Genomic DNA, 18,159 nt, shown 5'->3' with positions numbered 1-18,159 from the left:
GATCATCTAGATCAGCAGCAATCACCTTGAGCCACTCATTCATCCCCTCAATCCCTGCCAAGGGGCTTTGAGGCAGGCATGGATCAGAGAACTTCATCATATGCTCCATGAGGAGTTTCCAGAGGGCCCTTGGAAGCCGCTCAGAAGAGCAGATGCTGGGGACTGGGTGTGTCACTCAGTTGGTAGAGTGCTTACCAAGCATGCTCTCCTAGGAGGCCCTGGGTTCCATCCCCAGCACCGCATAAACCAGGCATGGTGGTGCACATCTGTAATCCCAGGAAGGTGGAGGCAGGAGGATCAGAAGTCCAGGGTCATCCTTGGGTATATAGCAAGTTCAAGGCCAGCCTGGGCTATTTAAATACATAATATATATTTATATATATTTATAAATATGACATATATATATGTCAGTCATGACTTTTTATGACTGGTAAACTAATCTTCCAAATTACTATTGGAAAAGAAAAGTTGTTGGTGAGGTCTGGGTTGTTACCTTCCAGCCTGCCCTTCAACCCAGTGGAGTGCACAGTCTCAATCAATGGCTTGGGAAGTTTATACATATGTGCATCCCTTCTCATGACTCTCCAGCTCACAGCGTTCCTGTTTTGCCTCCGTTTCAGACTCAAGAGCAACAGGATGTTCTTGAGAACCTGAAGCATGAACTAGCCACCAGCAGACAAGAGCTGCAGGTCCTCCACGGGAATCTGGAAACCTCTGCACAGGTGAGTCACTCCCCGCTCCGCCCTGGTGCCTGGGTCCCTCCCGAGAGCCCCTCGGCTCCCACTGTAATCCACACGTACTCTTCGAGGCAGTGATAGGCACGTAGACAGGCTACCACCCCCTGCCCTTCAGAGCCAGGAGGTGGATCTGGAGGCCCAGTGAGGGGACCATTTAATTTCCTCAGTTTCTCCCTGTTTCCACATGGTGACCTCTGCAGTCAGAATCGAAGTGGCTGACCCAGATCGCCGAACTGGAGAAGGAAAAGGGCAGCTTGGCAGCTGCCGCTGCTCAGAGAGAGGAAGAGTTCTCAACCCTCCGAGACCAGCTGGAAAGCACCCAGATCAAACTGGCCAGTGCCCAGGCAAGTAACAGACATCCCCTGGAACACCGTGGAAGCCAGAGACAGGTGTGCAGTGAAGGGTTCAAGGCCATTGTGGCTGATGGCGAAGGCTTTCTGTGAACATAGTTTCTAAAGCCAAGTGTGTCTTTTTGTATAAGAAGAAGAGTGTGTGGGCCAGGGCTGTGCCTCAGTGGGCAGTGCGTTTGTCCATCATGCACTGGACGCTGAGTTCAGTCTCCAGACCACATCAGCTGAGTTAGTATGCAGGCTGACACCTGTAATCCCAGCACTCAGGATGTGGAGACCGGAGGATCAGGAGTTCCAGTTACCCTCAGCTCCCTAATACCGAGTTTGAGGCCAGCTTGAGATACGAGTCCCTGCCTAATAAATATGGGCTGGAGAGATGGCTCAGAGGCCCAATACTTGCTGCTCTTCCAGAGGACCCATGCTGGGTTTTAATTACCTCTAGAAATACTCTGATAGACACAGCCCGAGGTATGCTTTATTAATCCAGGCTTGTCTTAATCAAGATGACAAGTTAGCACTCCTTAGGGAGTCATCTGAGTGCCACCCTGGGAGTGGACCAAAGTCAAGTATTGTTTTCTGTGTGGAGCTGACCAGCTTCGATCTCATTAGCACCCCCACAAGAGGCCAGGAATTCCAGTGTGGTCCCAGGTGGATGCTGCTTTGGGGTTCATTGTAGTGTGCCTGACCGACTCTCATCTCCATGACCTTTTTCTAGGAGTCCATGTGCCAGCAGGTAAAGGACCAGAGGAAAAGACTCTTGGCAGGGACCAGGAAGGCTGCGGAGCGTGAGATACAGGAGGCACTGAGCCAGCTTGAAGAGCCTGCCCTCATCAGCTGCGCGGGGTCCACAGGTAGTCTCCCAGATGCCCACCTGCTGGGCCCAACTGCCTGGTACTTCCTGTTGGGGTTGAATCCAGCCGCATGCTGGAGCCTCTGAGGCTTGCCCCCTCTCCCCATCCTAAGTCAGTTAGGTCGGAAAATGCGGCATCCTGCCTGCGTGGTTGTGACTTCTTGGCCAGGCAGGTGAGGCACACACTGCCTCAGCCAGTGTCCTGGTTGTCACTGTGTCGCCCTGACCGTAACACATGGCAGAAATGACTTAAGGGAGGAAAGATTCGTTTGGGCCTGTTTCAGAAGGTTCCGGTCCACAGTGATGAGGAAGGCGTGGAAGGGCAGCTCTCTTCGTGGCTGTAGGAACATGTGGTGGAGGCTATTCATAACATGGTGGACCGTGAGCGGAGAGCAAGACAGGGAATAGGCAGGAAGAACCGATTCCCAAAATCTGCCCCCTGTGACCTGCTCCCCCCAAATCAGCTCCATCTCCTACATTTCCATAGCCTCCCCAAATAGCACGAAACTGGGAAACCAAGCATTGGAACGTGGACTTATGCTTGGGAAGCAGAGGCAGGAGGATCTTTGTGAGTTCTAGAACTATTTAGTGAGACCCTGTCTCAATATAATAAATAATAATAATAATTAATAATAATAATATCATGAGCTTTTAAGAGACACTTGAGGCCGGGCGGTGGTGGCGCACGCCTTTAATCCCAGCACTCGGGAGGCAGAGGCAGGCAGATATCTGTGAGTTCGAGGCCAGCCTGGTCTACAGAGTAAGATCCAGGATAGGCACAAAGCTTACACAGGGAATCCCTGTCTCGAAAAACCAAGAGAGAGAGAGAGAGAGAGACTTGAGGTTCGCACCTTATAGTGTGCCATACCCCTCTAGTGAGCAGTACCCTGAGACAATAGTGAACTGAGAAATAGTTCTGGAGGGCTGGGGACATGGCTCAGTTAGTAGAGTCCTTGCCTAGCATGCACGAAGCCCTGGGTTCTAGTTGTAGTACCATGGATACTAGGTCTGATGGTACATGCCTGTAATCCCAAAACTTTGGGGAAGGAGGCAGGAAGATCAGAAGTTCAAGGTCATCCTTGACCACATAGTGAGTTCAAGGCCAGCCTGGATTACCGTGAGACCCTGTCTCAAAAGAAAGAAAAGCAAATAGATGATGTACATCACATGAGCACAAGCACACAGCCAGCAGCCCTCCTTTGTGAGAAAAAGCCGATGAGGCAGGGACTCTCAGGGGGTCATCCCGCCCACCCCGCTGCTTATGTAGAACAAATTGTGGGAACTCGTGTGCTGACTTCCTGTCTCCCCTCAGATCACCTTCTCTCCAAAGTCAAGGCTGTTTCCAGCTGCCTCGATCAACTGGAAAAGGACCGCAGCCAGTATCTGTCCTGCCCAGAAGGTAAAAGGAACAGAGGACGCGGGCTCCGTCACTAGGGGCAACCGGGCCGGGTGCAAATATGTACATATGTACAACCGGGAGCTGGAGAGATGGCCCAGGGGTTAGGAGCCTCTTGCAGAGGAGCTAGGTGCATCCGCCAAACCCCCCCTCACCTCAGGCTGCTCCCAGCTGCCTGAAACCCCAGTTCCAAGGGATTTGATGCCCTCTTCTGGCTTCCATGGGTATCTGCATTCTTGAGCAGACACACACACACACACACACACACACACACACACACATACACATACACACACACACACACACACACACACACACACACACACACACACATACTCGCAGACACATACATCAAGTAAAAATGAACCTAAAAATGGCGACACCACTAGGCCTGAGACCTTACTTCCTGTGCCCTGCAGATATCAGTGAGCTCCTGCACTCCGTGACCCTGCTTACCCACTTGACCAGTGACACCATCATTCAGGGGAGCGCCACCAGCCTCCGGGCCCCCCCAGAGCCGGCCGACTGTGAGTATCAGAGTGGAAGGGGTACCCCCGCGAGCCAGGACGACAGGGGCATTTAAACACCTGTCTCTTCTGTCTCCAGCTCTGACAGAGGCCTGTAGGCAGTATGGCAGGGAAACCCTGGCCTACCTGTCCTCCCTGGAGGAAGAGGAAGCCATGGAGAAAGCTGACGGCACAGCCATGAGGAACTGCCTCAGCAAGATCCAGGCCATTGGCGAGGTATTGTTAGTGATGTGGTTTGCTTTTTGTTATTGTTTGGTTGTCTGAGACAAAGTCTTGTGTAGCCCAGGCTAGCCTCGAACTTTCTATGTAGCCAAGGATGACCCTGAACTCCTCTCCTCTTGTCTCTGTCTCCTGGGATTACAGGTCTAGACCACGATACCTCGTTTATGTGGTGCTGGGAATGGAACCCAGGGCTTCAGGAGTGCTAGACAAGCGCTCTAACTGAGCCACTTCCCCAGCCCTGTTTGGTTTTCTGTTTGTCTTTTGAGATGGTCTGACATAGACCAGGCTAGCCTAGAACTTGTCATGTATCCAAGAATATCCTGGAATGGCTGATTCTCCTGCATCCACCTCCCATGTACGAGGATTGCGGGCACACACCACCATGCCTACACAGAAAGTCGTTTTTTAGAAAAAGATTGTATGATTGTATTATTTGTGTGTGTGTATGTGTGTGTGTGTGTGTGTGTGTGTGTGTGTGTGTGTGTGTGTGTGCATATACATGCCAGTGTGTAGGTAACCTGCCAAAAGAGGGCATCAAATCTCCTCTATCGCTGCCTGTTCCTTTGATGCTGGGTCTTAGAGAGCCCTGAGACCTCTGCTAACCTGAAAGCCAGCCACCTCCAGACATCCTCTGCCTCTGCTCCACTCAGAGCTTGGGACGCGGTCATGTGCCAGATGCTAAGCTCTTTATGCCGGTGCTGGGATCCGAACCCCAGAACTCATGATTGAGCAGCAAGCCCTCCTACCCACTGAACTATCTCTCCTGTGTATCCACCTGGACGCCAGAAAGAGCTGGGGCTGAGAATCACTGGCATCCTTGTATTTAGAGACAGGATCTCACCGTGTAGCCCAGGCTGCTCACATATTTACAGGCCCACTGCCTCAGCCTCTCACGGGCTAGGATTACAGGCTGGTACCAACACACACACAGCAAGTCCGTCCAGAAGGACTTTCTAGCTGTGTTTAATTCACTGGCCTGCTGAAGGCCTCACTGTCAAGGGGATAAATAGTACAGTTGATGCCCGTGACTACGGAGTTAGGGCCTATGTTAGTCTAGTATCTTGTCGCTGTTAAAAACACCTGCAAAAGCAGCTGGAAGAAGGGTTTGTTTTAGCTCACGGTTTGAGGCTTTGGAGGGACTAGTGGCCTCCCAGTTGGACATGGTTGTGTAATGTGCAGAGAAGGGAGGAACATGAGGTTCCATGTTGTTTCATTTTACTCTTTGGCTCTTTATCCTTTGGGGGACTGGCCATTCAACTCCCAAATAAATACACGGAAACTTATTCTGACTTATAAATGCCTGGTCTTAGCTTGGCTTGTCTCTAGACAGCTTTTCTTAATTATTCCAGTCTACCTGTGACCTCTGGGCATCTTTCTTTCTTACTTCATTGCTGGTTGTGTAGTTGGGTGACTGGCCCTTGAGTACTTCTCTCCTTCTCCTTTTCTTTCTCCTTAATCTTCTCTTCCCAGATTTTTCCTCCTATTTATTCTCTTTGCCTGCCAGCCCCATCTATCCTTTTTCATGCCTAGCTATTGGCTGTTCAGCTCTTTATTAGACCATTTGGGTGTTTTAGACAGGCACAGTAACACAGCTTCACAGAGTTAAACAAATGCAACATAAAAGAATGCAACACATCTTTGCATCATTAAACAAACATTCCACAGCATAAAAGAATGTAACACATCTTAACTAAAACTCTACAACAGTTCCAACATTCACATGGAAAGTTCCAGGTGGAGTCTGTGACAGACCCTGCCTCCTATGACAGACCCCGCCTCCCATGCCTCATAGAAGGTTCCCATGACAGGTCCAAGAGAAAGCTAAGAGAAGACCAAGTGTCTTTTTTTAACCTCTGTGATATTGTTCACAGGACCTGCTGCCCAGAGGCCTGGACATCAAACAGGAAGAGCTGGGTGACCTTGTGGACAAGGAGATGGCTGCCACTTCAGCTGCCATTGAAGCTGCCACCGCCCGGATAGAGGTGAGAGGATTGTGTAGGATTTCCCACAGCAACATTTCTGTCAGTTCCCTCAGGCAGTGCTATGCCTCGGGAATGTCTTTGTCAAAACTGCCAAGTGTGATGGTGCAAACCTGTGATCTCAGCCCTTGGGAGGTAGGAGCAGGAGGTTCATGATTTTAAGGTGATCTTCAGCTAGGTAGTAAGTTTGAAGCCAGCCTGGGCTGTGTGAGATATTGTCTCAAAAAGAAAAAGGAGAGAAAGAGAAAAGAACACAAAACCAAAGGCCAAGGTCACTGCCTCAATGAGGGGATGAAAATGGGGTCCTTACAAAGAAAGATGAGTTTCCTCCAAAGTAGGATATTTTGGTGTCAGGCCACCTGGGGTTCAGTTTTCAGGCTGCCTGATAATTACATGACTTATGTGAGTTATGTCACCCGGCTGAGACTTAGATCCTGTTTCTTTTCTTTTTTTTTAAGACTTATTTATTTATTGTGTATACAGTATTCCACCTGCATGTATGCCTGCAGGCCAGAAGAGGGCACCAGATCTCAATACGGGTGGCTATGAGCCACCATGTGGGTGCTGGGAATCGAACTCAGGACCTTTGGAAGAACAGCCAGTGCTCTTAACCGCTGAGCTATCTCTCCAGCCCTAGATCCTGTTTCTATAGGATGGCCATTGATTTAGCTTCATTTCTGTTGCTGTTACAAAGCATCTTAACAAAAAGCAGCTTAGGGGAGAAGGGTCTATTTTTGCTTACAGTTTGAGGGTACCGAGAAGTCACCATGGCAGAAGCTGGAAGCAGCTCATCCCATCCTATCCGCAGTCAAGAGCAGAGGGCATTAATGCATACGTGTTCTCTTGCTTGCTTGTGCTCAACTTGATCTCTCCACTCTTCACCCCCCCCCCAGGGCAGAGGAGGGGGAAGGGTTTGAGACAGGGCTTCTCTATGTAGTCCTGGCTGTCCTGGAACTCACAGAAATCCACCTGCCTCTCCCTCCTGAGTCCTGGGATTAAAGGTGTGCCCCACCATTGCCCGGTGATTTCTCTACTCTTTTTTTTTTTTTTTTTTTTTTTTAAAGATTTTATTTATTTATCATGTATACAGTATTCTGTCTGCATGCATGCCTGCAGGCCAGAAGAGGGCGCCAGTTCTTGCTACAGATGGTTGTGAGCCACCATGTGGTTGCTGGGAATTGAACTCAGGACCTCTGGAAGAACAGCCAGTGCTCTTAACCGCTGAGCCACCTCTCCAGCCCCGATTTCTCTACTCTTAATGAAGTTCAGAATCCCCTGTCTAGGGAATGGTGTTGCCTACAGTGGGCTAGGTCTTCCCACATATGTAAATTTAATTAAGACATCCCTCCCACAGACATGCCCATAAGCCAACCCAATGTAGACAGTCTCTCACTGAGACTCTCTTGCTGAGTGAGTCTAGGTTGTCAAGTTGACTGTTAGAGCTAGCCATCACCGTCATAATAATAAAATGTCAGAGGTCGCCTGGTCGGTGTTAAAGAAGTCCTCAGGAGAAGCTGAATGGGTCCTGTTGGAAAGGTCTCACGTGGCTTCTTTGGTGGAAAACTCACTCCCTGCTGTGGTGTGAGCACCTGCCTTGTGGATCTGGTAGCAGCTGACCCTGGTGGTCAGGTACCAGAGCTCTTGGTGTTTCATGCACATCAGCCCGAGTGCCAAGATCGAGACTCTACTGACTGGAGCAGTCAGCTCCAGCTGTCTACTATCTGATAGATGAGAGGTCTGGGGTGTTCTGACTCACAAGGACAGAGATGAAGCTATCTAGGTTCAGCCTTCTGTGCTACCACACCTGGTTGGATCCAGAGTGTATCAAGGTCGTGGTGGTTGATCAGGTTCATGATACATTTAGGAACCATGTTTCTTGGGGTGGGGATGTAGCTTGCCTAGAATCCCCCAGTGAGGGGCTGGGGTGTGGCTCAGTGGTAGAGCTCCTGCCTAGAATCCCCCAGTGAGGGGCTGGGGTGTGGCTCAGTGGTAGAGCCCTGCCTAGAATCCCCCAGTGAGGGGCTGAGGTCCTGGTTTATCAAACAACATATAGGAAGCCTGGGCTTAATTCCCAGTAATACACACACACACACACACACACACACACACACACACACACACACACACACACACACGCACACACACACAGAAAAGAAACCAGACGTGCTTCTTTTTAACAGGAAATACTCAGTAAATCCCGAGCAGGAGACACAGGAGTCAAGTTGGAGGTGAACGAAAGGTCAGTGTGAGCCTTGTGGTCGCAGTAGGTAAGCCCAGCCCTTGAAAGCAAGGCCCAGAGTGAAGTGTCACTCACTCGGCAGCTTTCCTCCAAGGCTTCGCCTCAGGCTCCCCAGCAGTCCCAGCACCTTTCCTGCCCCTCATCGCTACTCAAGGTTTTCCTGGTTTAGGAATGAGAAAGTAAGCTGTCCGCTCTCTTCTTACTGTCCCCGTCCCCAACCCTTTCTTTTTCCTAGGATCCTGGGTTCCTGTACCAGCCTGATGCAAGCCATCAAGGTCCTGGTGGTGGCCTCCAAGGACCTCCAGAAGGAGATCGTGGAAAGTGGCAGGGTAAGCGGGGCACTGGTGTGGGCTCCTTCCCCTTCCCTGTGTGCTGGACTCTGCTTTGCTGTGGCCTCACGGCCTCCCTCACGGGCAAAGCTGCCACTCTTAGGGAAATTTCCCAGACACTGGCAAGTTGAGGGTTCCTAGTAGCTGTCTCTAGGGGCAATCAGCCAGTTCCTTCTAGCCCCAGCTTCCAGGCCACACAGACCTGCTGTGGAAACCCTGCTGCCACCTCCAATCTAGGTCTTCAGGGACAACTGGGGACTTTGGAGAACTGGGCAGATCCCAGGAATAAACCTGGTACTGCCATCCCTCAGGCACAGATGACAAGTCTCTATAGATTCCCAGACCTGCAGATACTTAACCCTTTTAATAATCCAAATGCTCGTAAGGCTGAGGCAGGAGGCTCTCAAGTTTGACCTCAGCATGGGCTACATAACTGGGTCTTTTCTCAAAACTCCCTCTGTGAGTCAAGGCTATAACTCGATTGGTCAAGTCCCTGCTTGACATCTATAAAATCTTGGATTCCATCCCAAACACTTCATAAAACCACACATGGTTTATTCCCAGTATTGGGAGGCAGAGGCAAGCAGATCTCTGTGAGTTCAAGGCCAGCCTGGTCCATACATAGAGACCCCATCTCAAATCAAAAATGTTATGGGCTGGAAAGATGGCTGAGCACTTCCTGGTCTTCTGAGGGGTCTGAGTTTGGTACCAGCATCCACATCAGGTGGTTCACGACTGCCTGTAGCTCCTGCTCCAGGGCATCAGATGCCTCTGGCATCACTGGGCACCTGCATTTTCTTAACATAAACATACACAATTAAAAGTTAAAAATAAATCTCTTTTAAAAGCTGGGGATTTACTTTAATTCATTACCTCCAAGACCTTAAGGATGTTATTTTGCCTTATTACACCTTAGTTTTCTTATACCTAAAGTGAGAATAAAGGCACTTAGCACTTGGTAGGCATTCTATAAAATTGGCCATTAATAGCTGGGTAGTGGGCCAACAAGATGGCTCAGCAGGTAGAGGAGCTTGCCACCATGCCTAACAACATGAGTTCAAGCTCCAGGTCATACATGGGAGGAAGACAGAGCCAATGCCTACAAGCTTTCCTCTGACCAACCTTTTCCTTTGCACCATGGCATGGACATGTCCCACCCACATGCACACGCAAAATACATAAGTAAATGTAATTTAAAAGAAAAAAACCTGGGTATGGTGGTACATGCCTATAATCCTAGCACTTGGGAGGTTGAAGCAGGAGGACCAAGAACTGGAGGGTAGCTTAGGCCATGTAGTAAAGCCTGTCTAAAAATAACCCGGGCTGGAGAGGTGGCCTGTCGGTTAACCTGTTGCCCTTGCAAAGGACCAAGATTCAATTCCCAGCACCCAACATGGCAGCTCACAGTCATCTGTAACTCCAGATCCAAGGGAGTTGACCCCCTCTTCTGACCTCTGCACACATGTGCATGTGCATGCAGACAAAACCCTCATGCGTGAAATCTGCTTAAAGATTAAAATAAAAACAACCAACCAAGCTGTGATATTTTTGCTTCCATAGGGTACTGCATCCCCTAAGGAATTTTATGCCAAGAACTCTCGCTGGACAGAAGGACTTATATCTGCCTCCAAAGCTGTTGGTTGGGGAGCTACCGTCATGGTGTAAGTGTCTGGCTCCAAGGCTTCCCACATCCCCTTCCTCATTCCATTGATCCACCCCAGACAGATAGGGTCTCAAAAAAATTTTATTTTTTTATAAATAAGGTAAACTATACCTGAGGAAAGATATGTGAGGTGGCCCTCTGGCTTCCACATGCTCTCTCTCTCTCTCTCTCTCTCTCTCTCTCTCTCTCTCTCTCTCTCTCTCTCTCCTACACACACACACACACACACACACACACACACACACACAAATACAAAAAGTAGTGACTGGTACTGTATGTTTGCAAGGGACCTGGGGTCTCCCAGGACAACACAGGGGTAGGGCAAGCAGGCTGCCTTTCCTGCCTGGCCAGGGACTTAGGGGTTGGCTGGAGGTGGGATGGTGATGGTTTCTGTTCTCTGCGACCTCCTCCTCCGTGTCTCCCCTGGGTTCTCAGGGATGCTGCTGACCTTGTGGTCCAAGGCAAGGGGAAGTTCGAGGAACTGATGGTGTGTTCACACGAGATCGCTGCTAGCACAGCCCAGCTTGTGGCTGCGTCCAAGGTAGGACCCGCTAGTGCTGGAGGCTCAGCACACTGTGAGGCTGGCTGGGTCAGAGAGGCTCCAAAGAAAAACTTTAAACAGGGGCCGGCGAGACGGCACAGTCAGGAAAAGGTCCTTGCCGCTAAAACTGATGATGTGAGTTCGATCCCTGGGACCTCCGTGGTGGAATGAGAGAAACGACTCCCACAAGTTGGTCTCTGACTTCCATATGCACACCATGGCATGCCCACCTACACATAAATACTAATTAAAAAAAAATGATAAAAAGTAATTTAAAACGGGCTGAGGAAGCTGGGTAGTGATAGCTCACACTTTTAATCCCAGAACTCAGGGGGCAGAGCCAGGCTGATCTCTGTGAGTTCAAGGCCAGCCTGGTCTATAGAGCAAGTTCTAGGACAGGCTCCAAAGCTACAGAGAAACCATATCTTGAAAAACCAAAAAGAAAAAAAAAAGGGGGCGGGGGGAGGCAGCAGATAGTTTATTAGCAAAGCACTTGGCCCAGATTTACTGGTAAGAGACAAGGGCCATAGCTCAATGGTAGAGCACCTGCCTAGAATCCCCCAGTGAGGGGCTGGGGTATGACTCAGTGGTAGAGCACCTGCCTAGAATCCCCCAGTGAGGGGCTGGGGTGTGGCTCAGTGGTAGAGCACCTGCCTAGAATCCCCCAGTGAGGGGCTGGGGTGTGGCTCAGTGGTAGAGCACCTGCCTAGAATCCCCCAGTGAGGGGCTGAGGTATGGATTATTGGTAAATCGCATGGCCCTGGGTTCCATTCCTAGTATCCAAAATCAAAACAGTATCTATTCACTGGGTATGCTATCCAGGCACACACCTTTGATCCCTGTACTCAGGAAGCAAAGGCAGGTGGACTTCTTGAGTTTGAAGCCAGCCTGGTGTACATAGTGAGCTCCAGGCCAGCCAAGGCTCCAGAGTGAGAGAGACCCTGTCTTAAAAAACAAAAGTATTTGGTGATGAAACTGCTGAGCAGAGACTACAGGTCACCTGACTTGGCCTTTAAAGTCCACGTGACCAGTGTCTGCCCCTCCTTTGTTGAACTTGAACCACTGGCCCATTTAACCCTCATGCAAAGCTGTTGACCAAGGTCTCCTCACCAGGGAAACAGAACTTCAGCGGTGAATGGCCTTTCTTCCTCCCTTTCTTAGGGTCCCAGGTTTTCCCACACCCGGAAGAGTTCATGCAGAAAACTGTTCAAGCTAGAGTGCAGTGTAGATAACCCAACCTATGTGCCGGGGGTGACTTTCTATTCTAGACATGTCAGGGGCTGGTCCCACAGGAAACAATGATTTTGAGAGGTTGACTGGTAACAACAGTCGGGGTTTGCTGGGCACCACCAGGCCAGCTGTTTGGTCCCGTCCTCGCTGCTTCTGATGTAGCCTGAACGAAAATGTCCTTTGTCCCGGCAGGTGAAAGCTAACAAGGGCAGCCTCAATCTGACGCAGCTGCAGCAGGCCTCTCGGGGAGTGAACCAGGCCACGGCCGCCGTGGTGGCCTCAACCATTTCCGGCAAATCTCAGATTGAGGAGACAGGTAGCCTTTCAGCCATTGCGAATCTCTTTCCCCATGATCTCAATTTAGTTCTGTTTTGTTTTTGTTTTCTTCTTCTTCTTCTTCTTCTTCTTCTTCTTCTTCTTCTTCTTCTTCTTCTTCTTCTTCTTCTTCTTCTTCTTCTTCTTCTTCTTTCTTCTTCTTTTCTTCTTCTTCTTCCTTCTTCTTCTTCTTCTTCTTCTTCTTCTTCTTCTTCTTCTTCTTCTTCTTCTTCTTCTTCTTCTTCTTCTTCTTCTTCTTCCTCTTCTTCTTCTTCTTCTTCTTCACCTTCTCCTCCTCCTTCTCCTCCTCCTCCTCCTCCTCCTCCTTCTTTTTTATGTGTGGTGTTGGCATATGCATACAAGTGTTTACTAATGTGTGTGGGGCCAGAGTTTGGGTCTCTTCCACTGTTGATACTTCCCCCATAACATTCTCTCTGTCTCTGTCTCTCTCCCTGAGATAGGATCTCACTGTGTAGTCCTGGCCTTAAACTCAGAGATCCACCTCCATCTGCTTCTGAGTGTATGGATTAAAGGCGTGCACCGCCTCACCCAGCTCTTCCTAGACACACTCTAAGGAAGGATGTAGGTGGCTAGGGATGCAGCTCAGTCACTAGAATGCTTCCCTGGCATGTGTGAAGCCAGACTTGGTCTTTTTACATCCGTGCTAATCTCCTAAAGCAGAACCTCACATAAGCATGATTTGTTGATTTGGTTTTTTGTTTTTGTTTTTTTTTTCCCGAGACAAGGTTTCTCTGTGTCGCTTTGCACCTTTCCTGGAACTCACAGAGATCCACTGTGCCTCCTAAGTGCTGGGATTAAAGGCGTGCGCCACCACTGCCCGGCTTGATTTATTGGGTGTTTTGCTTTGAGGGGGGTTAGTTTTTCCTACTTCAATTAACCTAGTCTAGAAACTCCCCGACGAACACGCCCCAGGGTCTATGTGTCCATGGTGATTCTCCATCTCATCCAGGGACTGGTGATGTCGCCCTGGGAAAGAGCTTGTCACCAAGGCTAACAACCTAGTTCAATCTCCTGGACCCACATGGTCCATGCACCCTCACACACATGAACATACATGCCGTGCTCCTGTATACACGATAACAAACACACAAAGACAGGCGTACATCTAGGGACCTACCAGCCAGGCCCAACCTTCCAAACCTTCCACAGTCTCCCCAAAATAGCACCAACAGCTAGGGAAAAGTGCTCCCAACATGAGCCTGTGAGGACAGTTCAGCGTGGGACCATTATGGTGGCAGTGGGCAGGCCAGGCAGTGCAGTGGAGAATTGCCATCGTCCTCGAGGTCACGTGACTGCTAGGGACATTATTTGACTGTCTCTTCCTGTATCCATCCTTGCAGACAGTATGGACTTCTCAAGCATGACACTGACCCAGATCAAGCGCCAGGAGATGGATTCTCAGGTAAGAAAACCAGGGCCACGGCCAAGGTCGGGCTGGCTCCATTCCCTGCACGTCGACCCCAAGTATCATTTCCCCAGGGAGAAGCCAGAGAGAAAAAGAGTAACTTAGGGGAAATGAAGTTAGGTACGGGCATGCATGTAATAATCCTGGCACTTGAGGGGCTGAGGCAAGAAGATTGTCATGAGTTTGAGGCCAGTGTGGGCTACATAGCAAGACTGTTGAAAAACAGACAAATAACAAAAAAACCAGAGGTGGCTCAGTAGTTAAGAGCATTTGCGGCCGGGCGTTGGTGGCGCACGCCTTTAATCCCAGCACTCGGGAGGCAGAGCCAGGCGGATCTCTGTGAGTTCGAGGCCAGCCTGGGCTACCAAGTGAGCTCCAGGAAAGGCGCAAAGCTACACAGAGAAACCCTGTCTCGAAAAACCAAAAAAAAAAAAAAGAGAAAAAAAAAGAGCATTTGCTTACAACAACCTATGACTCCAATTCTAGGAGGTCCAACACCTTCTGGCCTCTGTGGGCACCTGCACTCAGTTGCAAATGCCGCCCCCCGCCATGTGTATTCAAAATTAAAAATGGGAAAAAAGAGGAGAGAAGGCTAACGGTTGTGCTGTACACCTGCAGTCCTGGCCTAGGGAGGTAAAGGAATTAGAGTTCGAGGCCAGTCTGTGTTCCATGGGTCCCGGTCTTGGGGCTGCATTTTAACTTGTAACTAAGTTAAACCAATACCAGACCCTCTCACACCCTTTTCCCACAGGTTAGGGTGCTAGAGCTGGAAAATGACCTGCAGAAGGAGCGTCAAAAACTAGGAGAGCTTCGGAAGAAACACTACGAGCTGGCTGGAGTTGCCGAGGGCTGGGAGGAAGGTAAGCACGCCCCGGGTACTTGCTGCGGGTGCCGGGTGCCGCAGAAGCGGGTGCCTCGGAAGGGACGGGCTTTCCCCCAACAGGACGGGTCCCTCTACCCTGGCACTTCCTCCTCTTCCTCCCCCTTTTCATTCCTAAATAACCTGTCAGTCTAGAGATAGGCACATCGTAGAGAATGGAAAAGCTTCTGTTATAGCCCTTCCAAGTTCCAGCTGTACCCTGTGTGGTGCACAGCTGGAAACCTAACACTTGGGAGACAGAGGCAAGAAGACTGGGGATTTTGGCTGCGTAGCCAAAAACAAACAAAAAAAACCCTGACTGTTATAAAAACCTCCACGTTGGCCAGTGGACTTGTGTCCTAGTCACTACAGTGCCCTCTCTGGTTACTAGCCTTGGCATTGTTTTGTTTTTAAAGAGTTATTTTTTGGGGGGCTGGAGAGATGGCTCAGTGGTTAAGAGCACTGGCTACTCTTCCAGAGGACCCGGGTTCAATTCCCAGCACCCACATGACAGCTCACACCTGTCTGTAGCTCCAGTTCTAGGGGATCTGACACTCTCACACCAATGCACATAAAATAAAGTTAAATTATTTTTTTTTAAAAAAGAGTTATTTTTATTTTCTAGGTATAGAAACAGTTGTGAGCTGTCATGTGGGTTCTGGGGTTCAAAGTTGGGTCCTCTAGAAGAACAGCCAGTGCCCTTAACACTGAATCACCACCACCACCACCCTGGGTGGACACACACACACACACACACACACACACACACACACACACACAGAGCTTTGCTATCAAAACTGCAGTAGATGAATAGTGGTCAGTGGAGCGCTGGCAGGCAAGGCACACTAATTCTGAGGTTCTGACCATAGAGCCAGCAAAGCACCAATGTGGAGCCAGGAAGGTGGTTTGGTAGGTAAAAAGGCAAAGCTTCATGACCTGGGTTCACTTCCTGGAACCCACAGTAGAATAGAACCAATTCCCGAAAAATCTGTTCTCTTGATTTCCACATTCTGAATCTGGCATGTGTGCACTTGCGCGCACACACACACACACACATATACACCCATGCACGTACACACACAATAATAATTTTTTTTTCTGGAGCTGAGGACCGAACCCAGGGCCTTGTGCCTGCTAGGCAAGCGCTCTACCACTGAGCTAAATCCCCAACCCCAAATTTTTTAAAGGGTTCTTTTTTTTTTTTTTTTTTTTTTGGTTTTTCGAGACAGGGTTTCTCTGTGTAGCTTTGCGCCTTTCCTGGAACTTACTTGGTAGCCCAGGCTAGCCTCGAACTCAAAGAGATCCGCCTGGCTCTGCCTCCTGAGTGCTGGGATTAAAGGCATGCGCCACCACCGCCCGGCTAAAGGGTTCTTTAAAGTATGGCATTCGTGAACTTGAGTCTCATATGGCCACAGTCTCTCATGAAGAGTTCATGTATTCATGAGGTTCCATGTGAATTTTTTTTTTTTTTTTTTTTTTTTTTTTTTTTGTCTTTGTTGTTTTTGTTTCTAGGGACAGAAGCTTCACCTCCTACTGTTCATGAAGCAATACCGGAGAAAGAGTAGGCCCAGCCAGCGCCCCACACGTCAGAATGTAAATCTTTGTTATCCTTCTGTTTGTGACCCTCCCCGTCTTGGCACACCGGGTCCTCTCCATTCACAAACGCTGAAGCCCATTCATCCGTCGTGTCTCCTCAGGACACCGCCTCTGTCTGAATGCATGATGAGTTCTCCCCTTATGTCCCTGACGTACAGGCAGGCCAGCGTTGGCCATGAGCAAGCTCAGGTCCACAGAAAAACAGCAACATGGCCAACCTGTCTTGCCTTATATTCACCTCCTCGCCAGCCATGTCCTAAGAGAGGCTTCTTGTCATTGAGAGCTTGGAGAGGGGACATCTGACACCTGTTCTCCCGCCCCCCAGTCTTTTGCATTTTGTCTTTTGCGCAAACTTGCGAGCATCTGAACTCCACTGGATTCCAAACCAGACCGCCGTTTGAATCCACAGTCAGAGGAACAGGAACAAAGGCCTGGCGGAGACTGCCAAAGCAACGCCCCCCCCCCCCTTCACACTACACTTTTGGCAGTCTGATGGATCCCCTCCTGCTTATTATTAGGTGGTCGTTTGGGTCTTTTGGTTTTATAGTCTGAACGTTTCACATAGCCAACTTTCCCAAAAAAGGGTTCCCCTCCCCGCCCCCACCCTGAGCTCTGAGCCCTTCTGAGAGGAAGGTCCACACACACACCATGGTGCGGCTCAGGCTACGCCCTGGTGCTCCAGATCAGCTCTTCCGTCAGCCAAGGCCACTTCCCAGGGTGACAGCTCTCCTCGGAAGCCTAAAGCAGAGCTAGTGCCTTTACTTTCTGACCCTGGGTGCCATCCCAAGGCCTCTGTCCACCTTCACAAGCCAGGGAGCACCAGTTTCCAAAAAAAAAAAAAAAAAAGGTGCCAGGGACCCAGCTGTTCTGGGGACATTTTTCTTAGGAGCCCATGTGAGCAGGTTCACCACCCCATCACGTGCCGGAATGGAGCTGGTATGAGCAGCAACACTACATCCCCAGAGCGAACTTCCTGTGCCATGTCACGTGGGCCACTTTCCGTCAAACCCGGGCAAGGTCCTCAGAGGGACAGATATAAAGGAGCTGGAAGTAGTTCCTTTTCCAGCTGCCTGCTCCTGCAGCCTCCTGAACCGGAAAAAGATGGTTCTGTGTGCTACTTATTCAACAGACCCACTAGCTCCCATCGGGAAGAGACCTCAGCTCTGGGTAGGACTCTTCGTATTTATTACTAACAATCTTCCTGCGACACCTGCCCCAGAGATGCTTGGAGCAATCAGGACTGAGGGTGGCCGACCAGGCTTGCCCTCTGCCCGCAGTCTCCACAGACCACAGACAAGACTAAAGAGCCATCCCTGGGCATTTCTGGGCCCCGATTCCAAAGCAGGCAGGTTCTTCGAAGCATCGAGGAGCAGGAGAGGAAGGGGACCAGCCCTGGCTGTGTCACCGACTCCGCCACTACCCACCCTTGCTCCCATGAAGACAGGGTGGGCACTGAAGGCATCCCACCTAAATACAAGCAGCCGGACAGCACTTTGCCACTCTCAAATGGACCACTGAGTTAAGTGACCTTCTGATCTGTAGCATGGGGCAGGGAGATGGCGTCTTCCTCCCTCCGGTATCTGTGACTCTTAGGTGGCAGCCAGCAGGCAATTCCTTGAGCCTGTCCCCAATGGGACGTGGCTCGGCTTTGCTGGGTAATGGGTTGTGAGGCTAATTAATGTTTGATCACTGTGAATCAACCCCCTTCTTCCTGCTCCACCCACCCTGACTCTGTCCCCCGGGGTATTTTCTAAGCCGGCACTCCATAAACTCCCAGCATCCCAGAAGTCTGCTGAGACACGTGACCTCCACATTGGGCTAAAGGAGTTACCTGCAGTGGAAACGGCCTATTCTGGTGCCGCAAGCATGTTTCTCTGCTTAGCATTTCTTCTTGAGTCCA

The 18,159-nt window shown here is 50.0% G+C and overlaps 1 protein-coding gene across 3 annotated transcripts in view; it reads left to right on the top strand.

The window, feature by feature from the left end:
• Hip1 (huntingtin interacting protein 1) overlaps positions 1-16,879 on the top strand; it is a 134,647-nt gene extending 117,768 nt beyond the window's left edge. For all 3 annotated transcript variants that reach the window (XM_006971288.4, XM_016002073.3, XM_016002071.3), the window contains exons 17-31: positions 621-722; positions 938-1,081; positions 1,803-1,938; positions 3,250-3,336; positions 3,753-3,860; positions 3,940-4,076; positions 5,954-6,064; positions 8,242-8,300; positions 8,536-8,629; positions 10,190-10,290; positions 10,728-10,833; positions 12,256-12,379; positions 13,740-13,801; positions 14,556-14,664; positions 16,176-16,879. In XM_006971288.4, coding sequence (XP_006971350.1) covers positions 621-722; positions 938-1,081; positions 1,803-1,938; positions 3,250-3,336; positions 3,753-3,860; positions 3,940-4,076; positions 5,954-6,064; positions 8,242-8,300; positions 8,536-8,629; positions 10,190-10,290; positions 10,728-10,833; positions 12,256-12,379; positions 13,740-13,801; positions 14,556-14,664; positions 16,176-16,228 — 1,533 coding nt within the window. In that variant the 3' untranslated portion in view covers positions 16,229-16,879. The remainder of the gene's footprint in view (positions 1-620; positions 723-937; positions 1,082-1,802; positions 1,939-3,249; positions 3,337-3,752; positions 3,861-3,939; positions 4,077-5,953; positions 6,065-8,241; positions 8,301-8,535; positions 8,630-10,189; positions 10,291-10,727; positions 10,834-12,255; positions 12,380-13,739; positions 13,802-14,555; positions 14,665-16,175) is intronic.
• The last annotated feature ends 1,280 nt before the right edge of the window (positions 16,880-18,159 follow it).

Source organism: Peromyscus maniculatus, chromosome 23 (assembly GCF_049852395.1).
Source record: "Peromyscus maniculatus bairdii isolate BWxNUB_F1_BW_parent chromosome 23, HU_Pman_BW_mat_3.1, whole genome shotgun sequence".
In the NCBI taxonomy this organism is placed as follows: Eukaryota; Metazoa; Chordata; class Mammalia; order Rodentia; family Cricetidae; genus Peromyscus; species Peromyscus maniculatus.
The sequence above is the reverse complement of the archived record's forward strand: the minus strand, read 5'-3'. Positions and strand labels throughout refer to the sequence as shown.